This window comes from Panthera pardus, unplaced genomic scaffold, assembly GCF_024362965.1.
Source record: "Panthera pardus isolate Hobbes unplaced genomic scaffold, ASM2436296v1 HiC_scaffold_7, whole genome shotgun sequence".
Taxonomy (NCBI): Eukaryota; Metazoa; Chordata; class Mammalia; order Carnivora; family Felidae; genus Panthera; species Panthera pardus.
The window spans coordinates 23,062,093-23,089,971 of record NW_026527002.1 but is presented as its reverse complement, the minus strand read 5'-3'; the positions used below and the strand labels follow the sequence as shown (position 1 = coordinate 23,089,971).

At 36.1% G+C, this 27,879-nt stretch overlaps 1 protein-coding gene and 1 pseudogene across 15 annotated transcripts in view; both read left to right on the top strand.

Moving 5' to 3' along the window:
* STAU2 (staufen double-stranded RNA binding protein 2) overlaps nucleotides 1-27,879 on the top strand; it is a 306,645-nt gene that overhangs the window by 52,038 nt on the left and 226,728 nt on the right. For all 15 annotated transcript variants that reach the window (XM_019453291.2, XM_019453289.2, XM_019453295.2 and 12 more), the window contains one exon: nucleotides 6,918-7,053. In XM_019453291.2, coding sequence (XP_019308836.1) covers nucleotides 6,918-7,053 — 136 coding nt within the window. The remainder of the gene's footprint in view (nucleotides 1-6,917; nucleotides 7,054-27,879) is intronic.
* LOC128775383 (U4 spliceosomal RNA) lies at nucleotides 47-113 on the top strand (annotated as a pseudogene).

Here is a 27,879-nt window from a genome sequence, read left to right as displayed (position 1 = left end):
ATGAGAGTAGTTGAAGGAAGATAAGGTGTTTGAATGGAGCATAGACAGCTTGGTGCAGTGGCAGTATCGTAGCCAATGAGGTTTATCCGAGGCGTGATTATTGCTAATTGAATGGAGAGTAGACAGGTATAGAGGTGAGGAAAGAATATTCTAGGTGGAGGGAGTACTCTGAGGAGAGGCATTTGAAATAGGACTCTGGACTATGGGTTTGGTTAAAAAAAAATTGGTTAAAAAATTTTTTGGTTTAACCAAAAAAATTTGGTTTAAAAAAATTGTTTTTTAATTAGATCAGGTAGGTGACTAGGAAGAGATAAGACTGGAGATAAATTAGGGTTGAACTGTGATGAACTTGAATGCCAGGTTTAGGAGATTAAATTTTATCTATGGTTTAGGAGGTTAATGTTTACAAGCTACTGGATGATGTGTTTAAAATGGCATTTTAGGAAGTTCAGTTTAGTATGTGGATTGAAGGTGGAAAATGCTAAAAGCAAGATCAGTTAGGAAACCATAGATTATGGGTGAAGAAAGAAGAAAAGAAACTCCTGTGCATGAGGTACTATACACCCTCTGCTCTGCAGTAGTACTGGGAGTGGCAGTGGGAGTGGAACAGAAGCACAAGTATTGCCGACCCAATGGTCGAAGCCATGTTAGAGAACAAGCTCTTCAGGGCTTATAGTATGAAGCAAGAGCAGCCTGTGCCCATCTCTGCGTCAGGTCCACTGTAGAGGATTAGACTGGGAGGTGAACCAGCAAGGAGTCAGAAGGAAACAGGAGAGTCCGAAAGATCAGTGGAGATGAGTTTCTGCTGTTGAGTGTTTCAGTGAGCTGATAGAGTAGATTTTTGAAGGTAAAGTTTTAAAATAGAGCATAATATTGCATACCAGCAAGTGCACAAATTACAGTTGTAGAACCTTGATGGTTTTTTGCACTGTGAACACTTGACCAGTACCTGTGCCCCAGAAGCCTCCCTCATTCCCCCTTCTAGTGGTTAAACAACTCCAGAGGAAGCCACTGTTCTGCTTATCTGTCTTAAACTTGTTGTGCCTGCTTGTTGGAATCATACACTATACTTTTTTGTGATAGCTTGTTTTTCTCAGTGTTACATCTGTGAGACTCATCCATGTTGTATTTAACACTATAGTGTTTCATTGCTATATAGTATTCTATTGCATGAGTGTAATCTACTTTTCATTGTACTATTGATGGACATTTGGATTGTTTCCAGTTTTGGGCTCTTAGAAATAAAACTGTTGTCAACATTCTTGTATGTATACATTTTTGTTGCGATGGACCTAATATTGGAACTGTTGGGCCATGAGTTATGCATGTATTCATGTATAAATCAAATCAGAAGATGAATTAAGACCAGAAGTTGATGAGCATACACAGAAGACAGGTATCTCAGCTACTGTTCTTACATCAGTCTTTTATTCCTAGACCTATTGAAAAGATGAGAAAGCTATTGAGGCATCAGTTAGACACAGTAAGGAAACTATCACAGTTTTGGTCAGAAAGAATAGTTAATTAGAACAACAATTAAAGGATGTCCTTGAAGAGAGAATTTCCCTGGACATTCAGCTGGAAAAACTTTGACCACTCTCCTACCTATAAGCCAGTTGCTGTGAACTGTGAACATACCCATTTTTAAGTGTTTTTGGGGGCCCAAAATGTTTTGTTCAGCTCACTACTTAGTTCAGCATTAAATTTTATGATTCGCTTTTGCCCCATATGTTCTCCATTGTATTTAAGTATCTTTTATTTTTTAATTTCAACAACAAAAATGGTCAGGATGATTAAAAAAAAAAAAAAAACAAACCCAAACCCCAAAACCCCCAAAGCATACATAAGGCATATAGGTGTTATGTGCCTGTAGTCCCAGCTACTTGGGAGTCTGAGCCAGGAGGACCGGTTGAGTCCAGAAGTTCTGGGCTGTAGTGTGCTATGCCAATCAAGTGTCTGCACTGATATAGTGCAGTGGGATTGATATAGTGACCTCCTGGGAGTAGGGGACTACCAGGTTGCCTACGGTGGGGTGAACCAGCCCAGGTTGGAAACAGAACACGTCAGAGTAGTGGGATTGTGCTTGTGAATAGCCACTTCACTCCAATCTGGGCAACATAATAAAACCTCCTCTGTTTTTGCCCGTCCCCAGTTTAGGGAATCCTGTGTCTAAAAAAAAAAAAAAAAGTTTGGCCCTTTCCAAGTTCATACTTAAAAAAAAACCACATGCATAAGAAATACATACAAATACATAATGTCAGACTATAATAGTGTATTTCTTAGCTATTCTTCGGGGGTATAATAGTAATTCAGTGTAGTTTTAATTTGGATCCCTGGTAACTAATGATGGTCAGCATCTTTTCATATGTCTGTTGGTATTAAGATCTCTGTTGTCGAGTGCCAGTTGAAATAATTTTCCTGTTAAAAAAAATGCAGGGGTGCCTGGGTGGCTCAGTTGGTTAAGCATCCAGCTCTTGATTTTGGCTCAGGTCATGATATCCCGGTTTGTGGGTTTGAGTCTGTGCTGGGCTCTGTAGTGCAGAGCCTGCCTCGGATACTCTCTCTCTCTTTCCCCCTCTCTCTGCCCCTCCCTCACTCATGTGCTCTGTCTCTGTCTCAAATAAGCTTAAAAAAATAAACTTTTTTGGAAATGAGTTCATACTTATGTAAAGTTTGTAAAAAGAGTACATAGAGCTCCTTTGTACACTTCATCCAGATTCCCCAATTGTTAACATTTCTGAACCATTTGAGAATAAGTTGTGGACATTTGATCCCATTTCCCTTCGTACTTCAAAGTATTTTTTCCCAAGTACATGGCCATTCTTCTGACAGGAAGTTAACATTGATCTCGTATTATCATGTAATGCAAAGATTCCATTTTGGTTCATTAATTGTCCCAGTAATATCCTTTGTAGGCCTGTGATCTAATCAGGATCATGTACTTAGTGTTTCTTTTCATTCTACTTTAATGTGGAATAGTTCCTTAGAGCTTCTTATCTTTTATGACCATGACATTTTGGACAGTACAGGCCACCTCATTTGTAGAATGCCCCTTGATTGAGTTTATCTGGTGCTTCCTCATGATTTATGCATTTTTAGCATGAATATCCCAGTGACCTAGTTTTATCTCAGTGATATATAGCAGGACACACCCCATTTTGATTTGACCCATTAGTGATGACTTTTGTCACTTGGTGAAGAGTATGTTTGTAGGGTTCTCTATTGTAAAGTTAGTTAATAAGTATGTTTTCTTATTATATAATAAGAAATTAATAAGGGTTTAATTAGTGTTTTCTGAGGAAAAACTTTGAGACTATATAAACATTCTGTTTCTCATCAAAGTTTGTATCACGTACCAGATTTGGCATCTATTGATGATTCTTTTCTGAATCAATTAATATTCTAAAGAGTGCCAAAGGGTGATTTTATCTGTCTGTCTGTCTGTCTCTTTTTGTGGTTTAAAACAACAGAAATTTATTCTGTCTCAAAGGGTGATATTTTAATTCCATTTATTTTAGATCTGTTAGTTGGCATTCTACCCTAGAATTTTCTTTCCCCTCATTTTTCTGTTTGTTCATTTATTTATATCACTATAGACTCTTGGATTCCTGTTTTGCTTACTGGTTTATAATCTATCATTATTTATTTTGGTTCTCAATTTGTCACAGACTTAGCCAGTGGTATGAACCTTTCAGGTTGACTCCACTGTCCTTCTAGCGTTTCCTCAGTTTTCTTTGAGCATTTCTTACTGTCTGGCACAGTAAGAGATTCCAAAGGCATCTCATATTATCCTTGTCCTGGTCCCAGCACCAGCCATTTCTTCAAGGCATCTTGGTTGATTAATCAGTTCATTCTTTGAACGAATATTTATTGAGTGACTGCTGTGCTCCAGGGACTATTCTAACTTCCTACATAGCTGTTTCCTGAAGTGTTAGTATTATGTAGCTCCTTGAAAAGTAGTTGTGGCATTTTTCTTCCATTTTTCACATAATAGGAATCCACAATTGTTGTTATATACGTTTGTATATATAATCAATTAACCTTGTTCTGTTTTTCACTGATAAATACAGAAGTTTCCTTTAACATACCGAAAAACCGATAGAAATGGATTCTGTGTTGACTGTGTCAACCTTGCAGCCATGTAACACATGAGGATTCTATGTAATGATTATTTTTATGCAACCTGGGTGCAGCTCTCACATGGTGGAGTGGTACTTAGAATTATTATTTGGAGGTTCTCATACTTTAAAGTTCTTCTTTAACTGTTTTCTGTGAAAGCATTTCTGTGTAGGTAGAGAGGCTGTGTGCATGCAGAGATTCCAGTCTGGTTCTTTATTAAACAGGTGGGGATACTTCACTCTAAGTGTTGAAACCTCTTCAGCCTGGTGTGCACTTGTCTGCTTCTTCTCCACTCTCCTTCACACAGACCAGTGTCTAGCATTTCGGTGAAGAAAATATACCAGCCTTACTTTCAAATGAAGAATTTAGGGGCGCCTGGGTGGCTCAGTCGGTTAAGCGTCCGACTTTGGCTCAGGTCATGATCTCACGGTCTGTGAGTTCGAGCCCCGCGTCGGGCTCTGTGCTGACAGCTCAGAGCCTGGAGCCCATTTCAGATTCTGTGTCTCTCTCTCTCTCTCTCTCTCTGCCCCTCCCCTGTTCATGCTCTCTCTCTCTCTGTCTCAAAAATAAACATTAAAAAAAAAATTCAAATGAAGAATTTACATGAAATCATTTATTGATTCAAATGATATGAATATAATACTTTTACCTGGCTTACCACCCAATTTTGGTATAGGTGGGAGGACATTTATATGCCATTAGTGCATTAAAATCACCTTACTGGTGCTTTTTAAACTCACAGTTTCTTATTTATTGCCCTACTTAAACGATGAGGTCTTTTAAGCTTTTTTTTCTTTTTGAACTTTATGCTATCTGTGTCTGTATGATTATGGCCAAGTCAAATTCGGAATGACATAAATCTTAACAACTGATTGATTAACATGCTAGTTATTAAACTACGATCTTTATGAAAGAAGAAAAACTTAAACTTTGAAAGGCATAGACTGCTCGTTGGTGTTAGGTCTTTAGAAACTTTTACACAATTTCTAATAAAGTTAACCATAAACCTACTCTGCGATCTAGCAATTCCACTGCTAGGCATATACCTGAGAACTTACTGTGTATGTCTGCTAAAACATTGTGGCTTTATACTTGTTCCCAACTGGAAACAACTCAAATGCCCCATTCATAGCAGAATAGATAAACTAATGTATTTATTCAGTGGAATACTATTCAGTGATAAAAAATGTTTGAAATACTGATATATTTGACAAAATTTCTATGTTGAGTGAAAAGCAAGATAGAACAATACATGTTCAGGTTTGAAGAACAGGCAAATCTCTGATGACAGAAGTCAGAATAGGTAACTCGGGGAGGTGGGTGTTGCCTGGAAAAAGGCGTGATGGAACTTTCTGGGTTATGGAAATGTTCCTATCTTGATCTGAATGATGGGCACTGAGTGTTTACATGTATAATAATGTGTGGATCTGTATGCTTAAGGTTTGTGGATTTTACTTATCCTTTGGTAAAATCCTGTAGGAAAGAAAGAAGGAAAAGAGAATCCCTTTATTCTTGCCTTTCTCTTCCTCTGCCCTGAGTATTGGTATTAAATTAGGGATTTGGACTAATTGGACTCGCTATTCAATATGTTAACTGTGCTTTGCTGTTTTTCTTATGCTTATCTTTTCCTTCTTTGCCTCCTCTGTCCTTCCACTCTCTTTATTTTTCCCCTTAACCTTGGTTATAGTTCCTGTCCTTATACTCTTTAGCGGCTTCACTTGAACGCTTTAGAAATGAGATATGAAGTGAGCATTATAGACTCTTGATGGATTGCTTATGCCATGGCTGCCAGTTGTGCATTTGTGTCCGGCTCTCCCACCCCTGGTGGGTGCTTTCTGCCAGCCCCAGTTTCTCTGCTGCAATAAGTGGGCCCATGTTTGTATGTGATGAACGGAGTCTTAAATGTATATTGCAGAAGGCGTAATTCAAGCAAAATAGTGTATATAGAATTTACACTGATTACTACTTTCTCCGAAAACTTTAGATTCCTTTGTATAATTTGTTATATGGAACATATATACATATGTTTTACTAAATAGCCTCTTTTGGTACTCAAAATAATACGATGTAATAATTTACATTGTGTGTTATTTATTATGGATTTTTCAAATTGTCAAAAAAGTAGAGTAAATAAGATAGTAAACATCCCTATACCCACCACCAGCTTCAACAGTTACCTTGTTTGTAATCTGTCTCTCCTCTGGAATTATTTTGAAAGAAGTCTCAGATACATCACTTCATCCAAAAACGCTTCAGTGTATATCTTTAAAGATTATTTATACAAAGCATTAGTATATTTGCTTTGTCTTGTATGTGATAGAAACTCAAAATTTAGTTTTATTAGGTAAGTCCAAGAATTACTGATGACTCTGTATTCATTGCTAACTTCAGCTGCTTGATTAGCAAAATATAAAAATATTCACAGATGATAATGTTTTTAATGATTAAATAACTGAAAGCTTCGTGGGGTGAGTAATTTATGCTGAAGTTCAGTACTTTATAATATTCGGATTAAGCGATCTATGAGTCTTGTGTTTCCCTTGTTTTGAAATAGTATGACTTTCAAATTGAATTTTTGGTCATGAATATAAAAAAAGGTTGCCAAAACCCCAAAGAGATTTCATTAGAAACAATTTTCCTGTTCATGTAGTTTGTATTTACATCCCTGAGACCATCATACAGACAGGCCATTGACTCCCACCTTCTTTCATGGTAATGACATGTAATGTAAGTATGGCTTGTGTGATTTATTATGGAAATATTTCACTTGTGTGCTTTTAATATTTTTTTTTAAACAGGTAGTATAACTCCAACTGTGGAACTGAATGGGCTTGCTATGAAAAGGGGAGAGCCTGCCATCTACAGGCCATTAGATCCAAAGCCTTTCCCAAATTATAGAGCTAATTACAACTTTCGGGGCATGTACAATCAGAGGTTTGTATGTCTTCTTTGGTTTTGTTCTCATTTATTATTTTATGCACATTGTAAAAGTTTCTAAAACTCAAAGAGTATTTGCAATGTGAAGAGAATTTACTTTGGGCATTTTGCATGGAATTTAGATAAGTCGGGCTCAAAGGAATATTTAAAGTAATATATTTTTAAAAGTAACTGGTTTTCAGGAACTAGTTTTTATAGAGTCATGAGAGCCCTGTATTTGTTGCAGGCAGGACCATGTTTTAAAATCATGCCACAGTATAGTGCTGAGTTCTCAGTTGACTTGTAGATACTTAGCTTAGCTAGTGTTTTTCTTAATTTGTCCAAATACATTACAAACATGAGTATTTTTAATTTATAGGAAATTTGTTGGAAGAATTTACTGAGTCTTTCTACACATTGCATAATTTTGTGATAGTTACAAGTGTAAGAGAGTTTTCTTTTGTAGGCAAGGCAGAATTAAAAAAAATGTGAAGTGTTTTTTTTTTTCTGATCATTTATAAAAGTCACGTAACTCATTGTAGAGAATGTAGAAAATGCAGAAAGTTAAAAAGAAAATATAAATAACTTGTAATTCCAGAAATAAATGTCTTTAATATTTTGATGTATTCTATATTTTTTTTATTCTTTGCACATTTATTTAACCAAATTGAAGTTATCCTTTATTCCTTTATATGCAATTTCTACAGTACTTTATGGAGGTACCATGTATGAATCACAAAACGCACAGATCTTAAATGTACATTGTGATAACTATCATTTATGTATATACATACATATTTATACTTTAATGGATCGCTTTTTACATATGTATATCCTCACAACATCGCCAGTGTGTTTCTATCACCCTGAGACTGTCCTCATACCTATTTGCATTTATTACACCTCCTCCCAGGAGTAACCATGGTTCTATCACTGTAAATTAGTTTTGCATGTCATTGAACTTCATATGAATAGACTCATATAGTATGTACTCTTTTTATTTGGATATTTTCACTTCATATAATGGTTTTCTTGTTTATTTGTTTTTGTTTTCTGTTTGTTGCTTGTACTGTATCTGGATTTTGCCATTTTTTATTGCTAAATAGTGTTCCTTTGTTTATGAATATATCATAATTTATTCATTCCACATGTACAATATTGTGCCCTCTTTTCATTGAATAGGGATCATTTTTCATATATTTCTTTTAAAGTTTATTTAGTTTTTAATAATCTCTACGTCCAGCGTGGGGCTCGAACTTACAACCTTGAGTTGTAAGAGTCACAGAAGAGTCACATGCTCTTCTGACTGAGCCAGCCAGGCGCCCCCAATTTTTCACATTTAAAAAAAATTTTTTTAATGGTTTTTTCGTTTTGAGTGACACACAGAGAGAGACAGAGCCTGAGCAGAGGAAGGGCAGAGAGAGAGGGAGACACAGAATCCAAAGTAGGCTTCAGGCTCTGAGCTGTCAGCACAGAGCTGGACGTGGAGCTCGAACTCACAGACCATGAGTTCATGAGCTGAGGTGAAGTCGGACGCTTAACTGAGCCACCCAGGCGCCCCCATTTTTTATATTTTTAAGTGACTTTTGAAAAACATTTTTGATGGCTATATAATGCTTCATTTGGCCAGGTTATACTTTACAAGGATATAAACAGCTACAAACAAAGAATACTTGATGAGTATATAAACGAAATGCACCTGTTGTTGATCATCTAAGTTGTTTCCCCCTTTTTTGGGCAATTGTAAGCAATGTTACCGCAAACAATTTTTACATACAAATTTTTGTTCACATCACTGATTATTGTCTTAAGATAGATTACTATAGGGGAATATTAGGTTGAAAAAAATAATGTTACCCAATTACATTAACATTTGTACTAATTTCTTAGAGTATATTCTGTTCCATTCTGACAACACTGACTTTTAGAAATACATTGTCTTATTTGATGGCTAAAAAGTGGTATGTTTTTAAATTTTGGTTTTATTGATTACTTGTGAGGTTGAACAGTTTTTAAATATTTATTAGTCACTTGTCCTTTTTGATTTGTCTAGTTTAATTTGGTAACTTTTGTTGCATTACTTGACCAATCTTCAAATGTTTACGTATGGAGGAGAAGGTATTAGCATTGCCTATTTTGTTTAATTTTCCTGCCCACCAAAAATTGGCTTTAGTTTTGTGTTTGTTTTTGATGTGCAACAGTTTTAGATATTATATGGTCTAATCTATAATTTTTGTGTGTTTGATTTCTCCCGCTCCTTTTATGCCTAAGAAATTCTTGTGATCAGATGTTTACTAATTCTTAAAAATATTTTTATTGAGATATAATTGACATATAACACTGTACAAGTTTAAAGTGTGCAACATACTGATTTGGTACATTTATGTTGCATTATGATTGCCATTGTAGGGTTAGCTGACACCTCTATCATGTCACATAATTAACATTTCTTCTAGTGTTAAGATGCTGATACATTTTTAAGAAATTTTTTTTAATGTTTATTTTTGAGAGACAGAGCATGAGTGGGGGAAGGGCAGAGAGAGAGAGAGAGAGAGAGAGAGAGAGAGAGAGAGAGAGAGAGAGAGAGAAAATCAGAAGGAGGCTCCAAGCTCTGAGCTGTCAGCACAGAGCCCGACGCGGGGCTCGAACTCACGAGCCGTGAGATCATGACCTGAGCTGAAGTCGGATGCTTGATGGACTGAGCCAGCCAGGTGCCCCAAGATGCTGATATTTTTAAAATCATTTTGTGTACTTACTGACATTACAGTTCAGATGTGAGAAGAAGATATTTAGTGTACATATAACCTGATACCTTTTGGTGTCTTCTTTGGTAGTGCGTATTTACCATTTAAAACTCAGTCCTATTCAGATTTTAAATGGTTCCTTTAAATACTATTGCTCAGATTCTCTAATAAAAATGTGTACAATCTCTTAGACTTCTGCTCCTTGCCGCTTTTCTGCTGGGTGTGTCAGAGGAATTTACTGTGTTGTCGTGGTAGGGAAGGAGGGACCCTCACCGTTGTGTGGGTGTTCCGTATTGTCCGCTGGGCTTCTCTGCTCTTTGTGGTGATGTCCCTTGCCTAGCAGATAGCCGACACCTTTCTTGCCGCCTTGCTGAAACCTGCAGCTGGTGACGTGTGGTCCTGTCAGGTAATGCTTCCACAGAGTCTTGACCATCTCCCCCCTTACTCTTTTGGCCTAAATCCTTAACTCCCTTTGTTTTCCTGGCATGTTTTTCCATTCTTATTCTCTTCTTAGTGTCTCCTAGTTGGAGCATCCAGTGGCAGGCTTACCAGCTCTCAACTTGGTGTCCACACCCCATAGGTGGCAAGAAGGGCATCACATGTCTCTTGTAGTTGCTTTACTTTGTCTTTTTCTGTATAACATGCGTATTGCCTTTCTCATGAGCCTGAGGTTACCTAATATAAATAAAACTATTTGTCCACTTAGCACAACAGATATATTTGGTCACCTGAATTAGATATACTTTGCCTTGTTTGTACTTGCAAGATATTCTGTCTATCGATTTATAAGTTCATTTATTTATTTTGCGGGGGGGGGGCAGAGTAAGAGAGGGAGAGAGAGAATCCCAAGGAGGCTCTGTGCTGACAGCGCAGAGCCCAATGTGGGGCTGAAACCCACGAATCATGAGATCATGACCTGAGACAAAATCAAGAGTCAGAGGGTGACTGACTGAAGCACCCAGGTGCCCCTTATTTTTAATGTACTATAATGAATAGTCTCCTGAGGATATTATATTTAAATGCTTATTGTATTTTGATATCTATAGTCCTTTATTGAAATCTTAACTAGAGTTTCGATTAGTGAATTTATTACTTTTAAATGAAAGAAATCTGGTGCTAAAGCAATGAAAAATCAGACAGTAATCTCTGTGGATTATTAATATGGAGCTCATATTCTAGCAGGGGAGGCAGTCAGTAAGAAGTGGTTACTTAGTGAGAAGGTGACTTTTGATAAAGACCTAAAAGGAGAGAGGAAGTAAGTAGTGAGAATGTCATGAAAGAGGGAGAGAATATTCCAAGCAGAACAAACAGCAGGTGCAAAGCTCCTGAAGTGGGAATGTTCCAGGTGTGTTGATGTCTTTACCAGGACACCAGTATGGCTGGAAAACAGTGAACCAAGGGGAAGAATAGTTGGCATATGAGAATGTGACAGGGGTCCTGTGGTTTGGTTTGATTTTTTTTTTCCTGTGGTAAGTTTTATGTTAAGATGTTGACATTTTTCCTTTCTTGGCAATTTCTGGTTTCAAGATGTGATTCCATGGTTGTCATGAGGGGCACAAGAAGTTATTTATGGCTTCTTTAGAGGGTTGTGCCATAGTCCATTCCAACTTCATGGAGAAAGTGGACTTTGCTTCCAGATTGTTGGAGAGGCTTTTCAGATTGTTTTGAGATTCTGCAGATCACAAAAAAAGGTAAAAAGAAAATAGGGAAGTACTGGTAAGCTGCCAGGCCGTGTTTCAATGTAAAAGCTGCTCACAAAAGGGCAAACCTAACCATTACTCATTAGGCTGTAAAAATTATGATTTCACATATGACCTTCATTTGCGGATGACAACACCTGAATGTGTTACAGGGAATTTGGAGCCAAAGATCAGAGGGGACACTCTTCTCCTTGTCAGACTCCAAATGAATCAGTAGCTTCTTAATAAGTCAGGGAATGAAAAGTTAAAAAGTCTAAGAAACAAATATTGTTTAGAGGGATTTATGTAAAGGTCATGTCATTTTCTACTTAAAATAGTATTAAGTAATAATTAGGTATTACCCATGTTGTTTTTTTTAAGTGTATTTATTTTTATTTAATTCTGTTTTTTCCTGATGAGGTTTCTACACTCGAACTGACTCAAAGGCTAAGGAGGCACTTACAGAAACCACCCCTCCACCCCCATCCCTCCACTGTCCTGTTTTGTGATGGCTGGGGAAAAAAAGAGATTTATCCATTAGCAAAATCTGGATGCAAGCTGGATTCTGAAGTACCTGTCTCTTTTTGTTACACCCAAGATGTTTAAAAATGAATGTATCCAGTTACATCTTTTTCTTTCTCATTTGGGCCACTGTTCACTAACAGATATAAAGTTGAAAGCTACAAAAATTTATATGACAAAGTGTAGGATGTAAAGTTTGGAGAATACTTTATGCTCTTGTTCTCCTATCTTTGTTATAAAAGTGGTATACATTATCCCAAGGAACAGAATGGTTGAAGTCAGGCCTCCAACAGACAGTTTATCAATTTTGTGTATGCACAGATGCAAGGAGCATTACTGCTTGGCTAGTGGCCAAAAGGTCCCCAGTCTGCTGATGCAGATGGCCAAAGGCCCACAACTCAAACAAGACTTTGTGAAAATGGGGATTTTTGCCTTAAATAACTGGGAGGTCTCTTGGGGAGATTTCAGGCATGGTTGAATATAGGGCTTTAGTGTTCTTTTCCCTCATTTTCCATTTCTCTTTTTAGTTCTTGTCTCATTTTTCCTCTGCTTGGCTTCATTTTTAAAGAAGCTGACTTTTCATTTGCTGTATCTCATATGCTACAAAGTCCTTAGACATGTGGTACCAGAGAAGGAACAAGTTTTTGTGTCATTCTTAGGAAAGTCCTAGGAAAGACTGAGTAGACTATCCATCCCTTTGTCATTCAGACTGGATTTGGGGTTTGAGAATAATTAGCCCATGCTTGGGTTTGTGCCCAGCCAGGAGAAACAGGGATTTATCCCATTCAAGTTGCTATGCAGAGCACAATTATTTTATGAAAGATTCCCTCAAGGCAGAGATCCTGAAGGAGAATCATTTGCATTACAGTCAGAACCTTTGGTTCAAATCCTGATTCTGATGCTTTTAGTTGTGTGGTTTTGAGCAAGGCACTGGACCTCTCTTAGTTTCCTCATTTCCTAAATAGAGATGATGATAAAATGAAAGGACTTTCATGAGATCTTTCATTAAGCAAATATTTACAAATGCCTGCTTTTTGCCACATGTCGTGTTAAGAGTAGATACTTTAGTAGATACTTTACATAGTCTGGTAGACTCTGAGTCCATTAGAAGATGAGAACAATGCAGAGAAACAGTAACAGAGTGATAGATGTGACCATATGGTGCTGTGGAAACACTGAGAACAACCACCTCACTCATATTGGGGAATCAAAGAAAGAAGCTTCCCAGAAGGAAATGACACTTGAACTGCATTTCCAAGGTTAACTAGGCACTAGCCAGGTGACCAAGGTAAGGAAAAGCAAACTAGGTTTTGGGAACAACAACAAGGAATCCTGAGAAGTTTAGTTCATCATGGACTTGCAAGCCATGTGGTATGTCTGGAATGAAAAGGCCAAAGTTCAGTCAGGGTGCTGATCTGATGTCCTCAGATGGCCTTGGGAAGAGGGTTAGATTTATACTGAAGGTGATTGGGAGCCACTGAAGGATTGTAAGCTGAGGGATAAAATAATTTGGTATCTGTTTTAGACATATTGGTTTGGCGGTATGTGGGAAATAGTTTTGATAGGCTTAAAATTCAAGGGAGAAAGATGAATTACAAGGATGTTGTAATTTAGGCTTAAGGTGATGAGAGCCTGGAACAGTGAAGATGGAGAGGGAGGCAGTGTCTATTTAGAAGGTGAACTTGATAGCACTTGGGGATTGATTGGATGAGGAAAGTAATTAAGGGTAACTTTCACCTATCTGGATCACTAGTAATATTTTTCACAATGAGGAGTCGGAGTTGATCTTTGGAAACATTAGGAATTCTGTTTCGACTATGTTGAGTTTAAACTGCCTGTATTTAGGAAGAGCCCATTTTACTATTCTTTAAAGCCTCAGTGGAGGGTATGTATGGGAAGATTATCCTCAGCTTTTAAAGTTTGTTGGAAGAACACATGGGAAGAGGAACTTCAGGGTCTGGAGCCTCCTTGAAGCTCACACATCAGAATGCATCCTGCAGACAATGACATTGTTTAGGTTACAACCAAAGTTTGAGTGACCAATCTGTTCTTTGTTCATGTAGGATTTATATTTCCTTCTCAAAAGGATTTAGTTATGCTGGTTTGTCATTATTTGATTTGGAAAAATTTCATGGCACGCCCCCATGCCAAGCATGGCCATCCTCAGGTGTGGTTGGTATATTTTGTGTCAAGACAATATTTGGTTGCTAATGTATCAAATTCCTGGTCCAATTACTTGTACCTGGGTTGGTAAAGTTGCTTTCTCTTAAGATGTATGGTATGAGTCATAGTAAGTTAAATAAGGAAAGAGAACTATTTTGCTAAAGTTTCTTGTTCCAATGGGCAGAGCCAGGTACCTACTTGAATCTTCATGGTCTCCCCTCTTGTTGCCCAAGTCTGTGAGACTTGGAAAGAACTTTTTGGACAGCTGTAGCTATCAGTGGAAATTTGATAGGGTGAAACAGATTTTTTTTTTTTAACGTTTATTTATTTTTGAGAGAGCATGAGCAGGAGAGGGGCAGAGAAAGTGAGACACAGAATCTGAAGCAGGCTCCAGGCTCCGAGCTGTCAGCATACAGCCCAGCGTGGTGCTCAAACCCATGAACTGTGAGATCGTGACCTGAGCCAAAGTCAGATGCTTAACCGACTGAGCCACCCAGGTGCCCCAGATTTTTTGAAGTACCTGAACTGATTTTATTTCATTATGTTAATTATCAGTAAAATTAGAAATAATCAAGATTTTAGTTTATGAAATATCTTGTTGCATCTCACAGCTTGTTATATAGGCTGATGACTAGCTGCTAATACTGTGTGGTGTGCTATTAATTTTGAGCTTGTTCCAACTTTTTAAAATTAAGTCTTAAAATTTTCATCCCACCATAAAGTTTATGTTAAAATTTTAACATACAGTGTTATATTAGTTTCAGGTGTATAATTCAAACCGTCAGTCTAAGTGTCCTTCACTACTTTCTATTGCCCTTTGAAAAAGCAAGTTGGAAAGTAGAACACTTGAGAAACTGAATATTTGTATGGAGCAGTATAAACAGGAAAAGCCTATAATTTCGCTTTCTGCCACCAGGTGGTGCTTGTGTACTGATAAAACAACATGCAGACTGGGTGAGTTTACACTGGTTAGTATTCCAGGGCTGGTGGTTAACTGATAAATGAGAGGTTAAACCATATAAAGTCATTAATATTTTACCTTTCTTTGTCCTATAAATATGTTATTTTCATATGTTTCAACGTAACAGGAAAAAGTCAGCAAAGTACACAACTTTAAAGCCTCTTGATAAATGAAATAAATGTGAAGTAGTGAAAAGCAGGAATTCATTCAAGTAGTTATATATAATTTTGCCTTTTGTACATTATATCCCTTGATTTGGGGAACATATTCTTTTCTCTATTGTATACTTTATGTATATTACAACTTTTCAAAATGACGTTTCTTTTCTTTTTAAACATTTTTAAGCTTATATTTATTGATTCCGAGAGCGAGTGAGTGAGCAGGGGAGGGTCAGACAGAGGGGGAGAGAGAGAGAACCCCAAGCAGCCTCCACACCATCAGCACAGAACCCGACGCAGGGCCTGAACCCACAAACCATGAAATCATGACCTGAGACAAAATCAAGAGCCAGACGCCCAACTGACTGAGCCACCTAGGCACCCGTCAAGATGACATTTCTTTTAAAAATGATATTTCTTCACGAGGATACTACTTTATAGGTAGATGTAGAACTGAAAGGCTATAAGACAAAAGTGTTCAATATTCTCTATTTTTACATAGGATTACATTAGTTAAATTAGAAATGTGTTTTTATTTGGGGGAAATAAATCCAAACCCATAATAAAGAAGTGTTAAAAATACACTGTGTTTTAAGACTCTTACAGTGAGTCAGAGAAGAGGATTTGAGTAGGTTAAGAAAGCAAAGATGAGGGAGAATGAACTGGAGCATGAAGCCAGGGAATCAGAGAGCAAGGGAAATGAGGGGTTTAGTCTGGGCCAGAAGCTCTTGCCTTAGGCAACAGTATTTAAAATTAAGAATAGGAACTAGTGAACATTTTGACTCTTTAAAACAAAAGTTGTGGGGCGCCTGGGTGGCTCAGTCGTTTGAGCGTCCGACTTCGACTCAGGTCGTGATCTCTCGGTCTGTGAGTTGGAGCCCCGCGTCGGGCTCTGTGCTGACAGCTCAGAGCCTGGAGCCTGTTTCGGATTCTGTGTCTCCCTCTCTCTCTGACCCTCCCCCGTTCATGCTCTGTCTCTCTCTGTCTCAAAAATAAATAAATGTTAAAAAAAAAATTAAAAAAACAAAAACAAAAGTTGTAACTCTTACTCATCTGGTAAGACCAGATATGACATAGTTCATTTTATGAAATAGAAATACAACATTTTGCTTTGAAGTGAACTATAAAGAGCCCTTCCCCACCTCACATCTGTTTCTTCAAGAATAGGAATTAAGAATAGGAACTAGTGAACATTTTGACTCTTTAAAACAAAAGTTGTAACTCTTACTCATTTGGTAAGACCAGATATGACACACTTCATTTTATGAAATAGAAATACAACTTTTTCTTTGAAGTGAAATATAAAGAGCCCTTCCCCACCTCACATCTGTTTCTTCAAATATTAGATAAAAATAAAATTATTAAAAATATTGTGGGACTTATGCTTTGGGCTATAACTGGGACCAGATTTACCCTCCCCCAAATAAACACCTAGAAAACCTAGGGAGGTTTCTTACATTATATGTGAACGGATATAATATACGAAGGGAAGTTATGGTAAGTTAAAGATGTCTATTGATGCTGTGCAAAAAAAGAATAGTTAAGAATATAATAGTGGGTATAAAATAGAATAAGAAATATAATCTAAAAGAAGGCAGAAAAGAGGGAGGAAAAAAAGAGTAATGAACATATGGGATAAATAGAAAACAAAGAGCGAGATGATAGATTTGAACCCAGAGATATCAGTAATTATGTTAAATGTAAATGGTTTAAATGCTTTAGTTAAAAGATAATGTCAGACTTGATAAAAGAGCAGGAAATACAACCATATGGTATATAAAGAAATCTACTTTCATTGTAAAGACACAGATTGGTTAAAAGTACGGAAAATGATATTTCATGCAAACACTAATCATAATAAAGCTGGAGTGGCTATATTTATATAAGACAAAGTAGACTTCAAAACAAGAAGTATTGTCAAGAATAAAATTACTGGGGCACCTGGGTATTTCAGTCGGTTAAGCGTTCGACTTCCACTCAGGTCACGATCTCATGGTTCGTGGGTTCAAGCCTCGTATCAGGCTCTGTGCTCACAGCCCAGAGCCTGGGACATGCTTCAGATTCTGTCTCTGTCTGTCTCTCTCTCTCTGTCTGCCCCTCCCCTGCTCACGCTCTGTCTCTCTCTCTCTCTCTCTCAAAAATAAATAAACATTAAAAAAATAAAAAAAAAAGAAAATTACCAATGATAAAAGGATAAAATCATCCAGAAAACCTAACAATTGTAACTATCCATGCACCGATGAACAGGCTTTAGAATAACTAGGCAGAAAACAATTAAACTAAGGCACTGGTGTGGGCTAAATTGTGTACCCCCCAAGTTCATATGTTGAAGCCCTAACCTGAAATGTGATGGTATTTGGATATAGGGCCTGTGGGAGGTAGTTAGGTTTCGAGAGGTCATGAGGGTGTGGCCCTCATGATGAGGTTATTGCTCTTTTAAGAACAGACACCATACAGCTAGCTCTGCATATCCTCTGCCCTTGCCATGTGAGGACCTAAGAAGTCGGTTGTCTACGAGCCAGGAAGAGGGCTGTCATCAGAAACTGACCACGTAATCACCTTGATCTTGGACTTCCAGCCTCCAGAACTGTGAGAAAATAAATTTCTGTTGTTTAAGCCACCCAGTCTGTGGTATTTTGTTATGGCAGGCCAAGCTAAGACAGTGTTCAATAACACTGTCAATGAGTGTTCTGGATCTCCCTATCTAATAACAGCAGAATATATATTCTTCTTAAGCACACACAGAACATTCACCAAGATAGATGATATGCTGTGCTATGAGACAATTCTCAATAAATGTGAGAGAATTGAAATAATACAAACTGTGTTCTGATCCCAAAGGGATTGAGTTATAAATATGATAAAAATATCTGGAAATTCTTTAAGTATTTGGTAATTAAACAACATATTTCTAAATAATGCATGGGTCAAAGAAAAAATCACCAAGGATATTAGAAAAATATTTTAAACTAAATGACGATGAAAATGAAACGTTGAGATATGGATGCAGCTAAAGCAGTGCTTGGAAGGACACGTATAGCTTTAAATGCTACGTGAGAAAAGAAAAAGTCCAAAATTATTGCTTAAGGCTTCCATCTTAAGAAGCTAGAGCTTGCACTCTCTCTCAAAAAATAAAATAAACATTAAAAAATATGTGAGCATCTTACAGACACAGAAAAAACATTTGATAAAAGTCAGCACTCATTCATGATAGAGACTCATCAAACTAAGAATGGAAAGTAGTTTCTCCTTAATGTGATAAGGGATTTCTCTAAACAGCTTATAGCTGTTATGTTTTGTGACGGAAGACTGAATATTTTACTTGTAAGGTGAGCAAGGCAGCGATGTACATGTTATCACTTGTAGTTAGCATTGTACTTGAGTTCTATTAAGTGTAATAAGAAATAAAGGTGGGGGGCGGAATATTGGATAAGAAGAAATAAAACTTGTATATGCAAACACCATTAGTTTTTTAGAAAATTCTTAACTCAAAAATGAAAAGCTACTGAAGCAAATGAGTTGAGCAAGGTCACAGGATACAAGGTCAATGTACAAAACATCAACAGTATTTCTATTTCATAGTAATGAACAATTGAGCATTAAAATAGTATAAAAGCATGTCATACCCGGTATTAAATCTAACAAAATATATGTACAGACTGTGTACTAAAACTAAAAAATATCGTTCCAATAAATTAAAGAAGACTTGATATAGTTAAAACGTCAGTTATTCCAAAGTTAACATACAGCTGTAATGCAATCCCAGTTAAAATCATAGCAGGGTTTTGTGTGTGTGTTTGTAAAATTGATAATATTAATATTTGTGTGGAGATGCAAAGAAACTGCAGTTACCACACAGTTTTGAAAAGGATGGACAAATTTGAAGAGCTCATACTACCTGACTTCAAGACTTGTTCTAAAGCTTCAGTAATCAAGACAGTTAAATACTGGCCTGGGGAGTGATCAGTGGAACAGAATAGAACAGAGGTTGGCAAACTGGCTCATGGAGCAAATCTGGTCTCCCTGTTTTTGTGTGGCCTGCAAGCTAAGAAGGGTTTTTTACATTTTTAAATGGTTAGGAAAAAATATTTAGAAAAAGATATTTCATAGCACATGAAATTTAGATGAAGTTGAAATTTTAATGTCAAGTTTTATTGGAACACAGATAGGATCATTTGTTTGTATATTGTCTGCAGCTGCTGTCATGCTATATAGCAGCAGAGTTGAGTAGATATGACAGATTATATGGCTTGCAAAGCCCCAAATATTTACTATTTGGCTGTTCACAGAAAAAAAAGCTCGCTTGATCCCTGGAATATAGAATCAAGAAATAGACCCACTCATATATATAAGTCAATTTGTTTTTTCTCAAAATTAACTTTAACAGAGATGCTAATAGGCAAAGGATACGCTTTCCCTCAAACAGTGGTAAAACAATTGGATATCCAGATAGAAATGTTTCTCAACACCTACCTTACACCACAGACAAAAATTAATTAGAAATGGATCACAGACCTACGTGTAAAAGTTAGGGCTGTAAGTTTTCAGAAGAAAATACATTATTACTTTGGAGGTAGGCAAAGATTTTATCAAACCTAAAAAGCATGAATCATAATTTACAGAAGAAAGTATTTTGCTACTTTAGGGAAAGGTGAAGATCTCTTCGAACACAAAAAACACAAATCATAAAAGAAAAATTAAGAAATTAAACTTTATCAAAATTTAAAACTTCTGATACCTGAAAGTCATTGTTTAAAAAACTAGAAAGCAGGACATACACTGGAAGAAAATATTTGCAATACATAGTTTGACACAGGATTTGTATCCAGAATATATAATTGGACACTTAAAACTTAAGACAAACAAATGAGCAAAGTAATTGAATGGACACTTCACTAAAGGAGAGATAAGAATGGCTAATAAGCCTTTGAAAAGATGCTTGAAATCATTAATTTTCAGGGAAGTACAACTTAAAACTGTAGTTAAAATTTAAAAAGACTGGCAATACCAAGTGTCATGACCAGGCAGGGGGAACTCTCATACCTTGTTGCTGGGAAGATAAAACTGTATGGCCTTTTTGTCATAGTTTGTAACTTTCTTTTGAAATTAAAGGTATACTTACCATACCAGCCAGCAATTCCACTCTTGGTGTTTACCTAAAAGAAATGAAAATATGTGGCCAAAGATTGTACATAAATATTTGTAGCATCTTTCTTTTTCTTTTTTTTCTTCCTTTCCCTTCCCTTTTGTTCCCTATCCTTCCCTTCCCTTCCTTTTTCCCCCCCTTTTTGCATCTTTATTTATAATAGCCCTAAAATAGTAATATCCACCACCAGTTAAATGGTTGAACAAATTATAATGTAACCATGCCATGGAATACTACCCAGTAGTAAAACGTTTGATTCAACGAATCTGAAAAGCATTATGGTGTATGAAAGAAGCCAGATACATATGTGTATACTGTAAGATTCTGTTTTCATGACCTTCTAGAATGGGCAAAACTAACCCATAGTGACATAAAGCAGTTCATTGCTTGCCTGGATCCAAAGGTGGGGATTTTTTCTACAGGGAAGCCTTTTGGGGTGATAGAAATATTCCGTATCTTGATTGGCTTGAATGAGTGTGTCAAAACTCATTAACTGTGAGCTTAAAATAGGCACATTTCATTGCATGCAAATTTTATCTCAATAAAGCTGAGGTTTTTTTTTAAAGTTCATGTATTTTTAAAAAATATTTTGTAATACTGAATTTTCTTTGAAGCTAAAAGTGTGTCTAAGAAAGCATCAGATTTTGCCTCTCAAGCATTTCTCCAAAACCATTGTAAATGTTTTACTAGGGGCTAAAATAATATTTACCTCATAGAGTGTTTGAGAATAAAATGGCATGTCTATAAATTGCTTAGCTTTTGCCTTTGCTCAGTAAATGTTGTTTAATTGTGAGCCTTTATTATATTGTAGCTGATATAGTTGTAAGTACAGGATCTGGAGTTGGAATGATGGCTGTGTGGATTTGAACAACCTTCTAATTCTCAGTTAACACATCTGTAAATTGGGGAGAATAAATTATGCTTCTTCATAATGTTGTTTTCAAGATTAAATATGACAATTCCATGACTACACATGGCCCATTTTCTTACTTTACCATAGTGTTTGTATTTCCTTAAAAATAATTTTAAGTATCAGAGTATTTGCCCTAGGACATTGTTATTTTGAGAGGTTTTTAATAATTCACTTCTGCCCAATTAAAAAAAAATCAGATATGATTCTATTATTATTTCTAAGTATTTACTTACCAGAAGGAATGACTGATTCTATAATACGGAAATACATACCTTTATTTAGCCTTTTGCTGGAATTTAGTTGATCCTGGAATGATACTGCCATTGCAGCCCAGAAAGTCATTTCTCCTTTAGAAAACTACTGTGCACATGAGCAGTTATTAATTTGGGATTTGGGCATGAGCCTAGAAATTCTGTGCTTTTTATTAATTATTTGTGGCATTTATACAGCTACCTCTGCTGCCTTGCCATAACTTGATAGCCATCCATTTTACCTTTGATCTTTCAACTTTGTCACTTTCATTCCCAAGGAATGGTTAGTTTGTGTTTGCTTGCCACTGAGTTAGTATTCAAGGACTAATAACTTGTAACAAATTTCCCCTGATACAAATTCAGAACTCCAGACTCCTTTTTCTCCTCTTACAGGCAGTCAGGCAAGCCCAAGGCTCACCATTTAATTTTGTATTAGAGACTGTTTAAATTATCTGGTATGTTTAATAAATAAATAAATTAAATAAATAAATAAATAACTTTTTACATGTCACATGTTTAACATTTTTCATATCCCCTTAAAACAAAAACAAAAGTAGAATAAACAAAGCCAATCCTTAAAAAAAAAAATGACTTTTTATAATTCTGGGTTGATCGTTTTATTTTATTTAGCCACTTATTTTTGTAATGCTCTTGAGAATCCTTTTTGAGTTCTTTATGTTGAATGTTTAAAAATTATTCTCCATAAAGGTGAGTATAAGGAAAGTAGCATCAAAGCCCTCATCTGTAAGGTGGACTATAAGTCCTCATCTCCCACAAGTTTATCATGATTCTTTAGGAAAATGTACCCTGGACTTAAATGTGATCAACACTATATTCAAAACTCTTTATAAGAAGTGATCCATCTTTCTAGCCATGATTTTTTTTTAGAATCCCAATAACTTGTCTCCTAGATTAGAGAAATAAGCAGCATCCTGTATTATTTTATTTGAGACCAATTTTACCAGTCTGTTGTTCATCCTCTGGAAACCAAGTACAATAGTTTGTCCCCTATGTGTTTGAAGCAATACTCTACCACAAATGTTTCTTTCATGTAGTTCAGCAAAATCTTGCTTTTTTTTTTTTTTTAATTTTTTTTTTTCAACATTTTTAAATTTATTTTTGGGACAGAGAGAGACAGAGCATGAACGGGGGAGGGGCAGAGAGAGAGGGAGACACAGAATCGGAAACAGGCTCCAGGCTCTGAGCCATCAGCCCAGAGCCTGACGCGGGGCTCGAACTCACGGACCGCGAGATCGTGACCTGGCTGAAGTCGGACGCTTAACCGACTGCGCCACCCAGGCGCCCCAGCAAAATCTTGCTTTAACAATGCATATTTACCTGTGTTTTAAAAAATACCTGGACAAAATGACAGTTCAGCTTGTGAAGACCTTGTTAACGTGGCATGTGACCTATAGATGAGTGGGCTTTCTATTTTTAGAATTATTCTGTCTTTTTGTCTTTGTCTTGGAGAGTTCCTTTATGAACTGAAAAACATGATCTACCAGGTGTTTTTTCTTAATGTTCAATCACTTGTTACATATTTTGTTCAACTGTTGATTTTTAGCAAAAGGTTTATGAAGTTTTTAATGTTAATTGGATTTAGAAATAAATTTAAGTATGGTTTGCAATGTAAGTGCTATGATTGTCAGTGAGAGTTTATGTTACATGTTTATAGAAGTTTCTGCAATAATAGTATTTCTTGGAAATGAAATATTGTATCTAATAAATTCTGGGCAAGATTTTGGGTGAGCATCAAAATAGGCCATGTCCCAAAGTTTGTTTTTATGTTGGTTACTGGAAGCTTAGAATGTATTTCTCATAGAGTGTGGTAAATGGTGGCACAGTTCCCAAGATATTCCATAAAAGCTCTTTTTAATTACAGTGAACCATATACCTTGTAAATAGTTCTAACTTTGGTTTCCAAGGAACATTTTCCCCTCAATGCCACCTGACCAATAGAAGTTAGCCTCTTGCAACCCTAACAACAGCAGGAGGAGAAAAGAACCAAAGGTGTCAGATACATCAGAGATGATAGAGACCGTTTCCCCTTCCACAGCTTTAATTTCAAATTGTTTATTGATAGAAGCAAGTTTAGTCAGCCCAAGGAAAGGGCTGTGCCTTAAGTGCTAGGCATGCTTTAGAAGAAGGCAGCGGACAGGCAGCTGAAGATGGAAAAAGTGCTAGAGGCATTGTATTAGCCTAGGGCATAATGGGTAAGATGGGCCTTACAGTAGTGGTATAGAATCTGATGTTTAGTGTATTCCAAAGTTGGTAAGGAGTGGAGATGGCATGCTAGAACAACAAAAATTTGTAAATTTGGTACGGAAATTTCTAGTTTAAAAATACAGTCTACATTGTCCAAATTTGGTTTTATACTGGGATTCCCATTTCTCCACTTGGTTGCCAAACTTACTGTTTTCTGATTTTTTTGACGAGGGCCATCCTAATGAGTGTGAAGTGTGGTCCAGCCAGTTTTAACACCACCTCACAGTTACAGATTCTTATCTGGGGACACATTTTTTTTTTTTTTTCCTCCTCTGATTCATTGACACCAGGAATATGTTTATTCATTGATTCATTCAGTATGTCGGTGTTAATCAATTAGTAGTTCTTGAGAAGTGAGATGCTGGCGAACATGAAGATGAGTAGGACACTGCCCTTACCCTTGAGCTTATAGCCTGGTAGTGGAGGATACATGATTATAACTGAGAATGATAAATGCCGTAATGGGGATTATGGCAGACACCTCGAGAGTACTTTAGAAGGTTATTTATCTTCTTTAACACCAAGATCAGTAATGAGGCACACCATCTCCAAAACTATTTGTCATAGACTGACTAGCTGATGCAGTTAGAGAAAAGAAAACAATGAAAGTACAGAGAAAGAAATAATGAAGATTAAGGCAGAATGGCAAAGAAATTAGAGAAAATTTTAACAAATTATAAGAGTCTACAAACCTCTGTAAAAATATATTGGAAAACCTAGATGATCTAGATAATTTCCTGGGAAATATTGTTTACCAGAATTGGCCCCTTAGAAATATAAAGCTTGAATGCATCAATATTCACTGAAACAAATAGAGAAAGTTAATAAATGCACACAAAAGGACCAGACCCACAGAGTTTCACAGAGGTATTCTGTCTACCAAATTATCAAAGACTACATAGTCTTTAACATTTTTAAGTCTATATAACATTTATAATCTAGACCAGACAGATATAGAGACAGAGGAGAATTTCCAGATTTTACTGTATACAATTTTAGTTATATAGTATTTTCATTATTTTTGTTCTGTAATTTCAGTTTGTATTTTCCCTTTATGTAGAAGTTATTCAGTAAAGGATTAATTTTTCAAGTAGAGGGTTATTTTTTCATTTTATAATTTTTTAATTTCTGGTTTATCACTTTGTGATCCAAGACTTTTTTTTTTTTTTTTGGTAATGTTTCTACTTGATGGCACTTACTCATGCTTTCTTTGAGATCTAATGTGGAATCAGTGCAAGGATTGCATATGTACTTGAGAAATATAAAGGATATGAAGATTGATGTATATATGATCTCCCATAAGATTTTGTTGTTTAGGTCTTCTGTATCTTTACTTTTTGCCTACTTCATCTGTCTTGTACCAAGAGCGGCATGTTAAAATGTCTTCGTATTTGCATGCTTCTATCTATATCTACTTGCATCTCCTGTAACATTTTGCTTTATAGAGGTGGTTGCTGTGTTATTTGACCCATAGATACTCATAATGGTTATATATTATTTGAGAATTGCAGATTTGTAGCATTAGAAAATGTCCTTTTACACTAATGCATTTCAGATAGAATTCACTTTTTCTGATATCAAGGTTACAATCACTATGTTTTTAGTTTCCATTAACCTGGTATACCTTTGTCCTTTAATTTTTAGTCTTTCTCTGTTTTTGGTATCCTGTTGCATGTGGCGTATACTTGGGTCTTGCTTTGTGAGAAATCTCATTCTTTTAAGCCCAACTTTGAGAAACAAAGTCAGACTTTTTTTTTTTGGCAGCCTAGTTTGGGGTTGGTTGACAGTATGTATTGTTGGGTGTTTATCATAAATTAAATGAGCTAAGTCTGCTATTCCAAAGTTTTGGTGACAATATATGTGAAGTTCATGATAAGATAAAAGCACTTTATTAGAAGGGTGCCTGGGTGGTGGCTCAGTCAGTTAAGCGTCTGACTTCGGCTCGGGTCATGATCTTGCAGTTTGGACTCTGTGCTGACAGCTCAGAGCCTGAGCCTGCTTCAGATTCTGTGTCTCCTCTTTCTGTCTCTCCCATGCTCATGCTCTGTCTCTCTCTGTCTCTCAATAATAAACGTTAAAAAAACCCACTTTATTACACAAATATCATACCAGGGAAGGGTATTGAAATTAACAATATTTTAATTTTTTTTTTTTACCCTTTCTGAGTATATCAAATTAAAGGAGATGCTGCTAGGTGAAAGAATAATTTATATAATTAATAGTCATTTGTTGTCTTAGGAATGCTTTTTTGGACTTCTTCCTTGAAATTGAGAAGCTGAATACTTGTAATAAACACGTAACACTTCCCCTTGTATGTCAGTAGTTTCTAGTTCTTTGCTTTCCACAAATTACAAGAGGATCTAGTCAAGTTATCAGTTGTCGTGTCATTAAAAGCAGTTTCTGATAGATCATAATATAAGTTGTGACACAAAATATGTATTGCTGTAACAAAACTCGGATGATTTCCTTCTGCATGTGAGTAGCGTTTCTCAGTGATTAAACCTAGGAAATTTTGAATTAAGAATAAAATTGAGAATCTATGTTCTTTTAGCAGTGAGGATTATTCTTTCTTATCCATCTCAGTAAGAAGCATATCCCTAAGATTTTACTTTTTGTTTAAAAATTATTCATTGAAGTGTCTAATATTTATGTTCCATTAATTATCTGCTAACAACAATTGTAACAATGTCTCATTTCACAGATTTTTTTGAACATATATGCTTATGGTGACAGGAAATACAAACGTCTAGAAATTTTAATTAATATCCATATTTTTGACGCATAGGATTACAATAGAATGAGCCATAAAAGATTTCCAGGTATAAAGTTAACGGTAAAATTCCATGGAGAGAGTAGAATAACATGCAAGTTCAAGAAGGAAAAAAAATTTATAAAAATCTTGATATACTGAAGAGAATTTTTGTGCTTTTGAGGGTAGGTATCAACTTGTTAGGATATTTAGATTCCTTTGGGTACATTTAAAGGAGTGACATAACACTTGTATTTTAAATTGCCAATATTGCAGTAAACCAGAAACTATATTCTTTGCAAGTATTTAAGCTAATGAAAAATTTTAGGTGTGCTAATTAAAATTTTAGATGTAATAAAAATGTGCAAGAATACACATAGTTTTCAAAATTCCTTAATGGTGCGTGAACATTGAGTTTGAAGACCATTGATATAGATTTACTTGAAGAAAAGCTGAATTAGAGATGGCTGTTGTGGAATGCACAGAAGTGGTGTATATTTTTATCTTGATTTTTACTTGGATTGTCAAACATGGTGGTAGGATGAAAATGGCTTGATAACTTAAAAAGTCTTGAACACAAATATAGCAGTCATAGTTAGTCTTTTGAGCTCAATCATACCCCAGAGTGAAATCTTATTTTTCTTCAATGACATTGAATATAATTTTCCCATTTATAAATAATAAAATTGTATTCATCGTCAGTATTTCTGGTATTATACAGTTAAAAATATTTATCTTGAACCATTAGAGGGCAGCATAAATTTATCTTTGGAATTAGCTTTCACAGTGTGTGAGTCACAGGCTTACTGTAAGCATGATTTAAATATGCTGAAGTTTTTTAGTTGAAACTAAAACTTCTCATTTGGAATTTTAACTAAAATCTCACATTTGGAATTCTTTTAATACAATAAAAATGTGATAGTAATGCACTTTTTTTTTTCCTTCTCTTACTTCCTTTGCTGCTGTTAAGGCTCTTATAAAGTTCGGAAAGTGGCACAATTTAATTCTAAAAGTATTATGTACCTTGATTTTCATCTAAAGAATTACTTAAGTAAGTTTTATAAGATGGTCTATGAAAAAAGGGATTTGAAGACAAATTTGGGAAATGCTGTACACTTTATCCGCTTAAAGATTCCTTAAAGGGGAGCCTGGGTGGCTCAGTCGAAGGTCCGACTTTGGCTCGGGTCGTGATCTCATGGTTCGTGCATTCGAGCTCAGTGTTGGACTCTGTGCTGACAGCTCAGAGCCTGGAGCCTGCTTCGGAGTCTGTGTCTCCCTCTCTCTCTCTGCCTG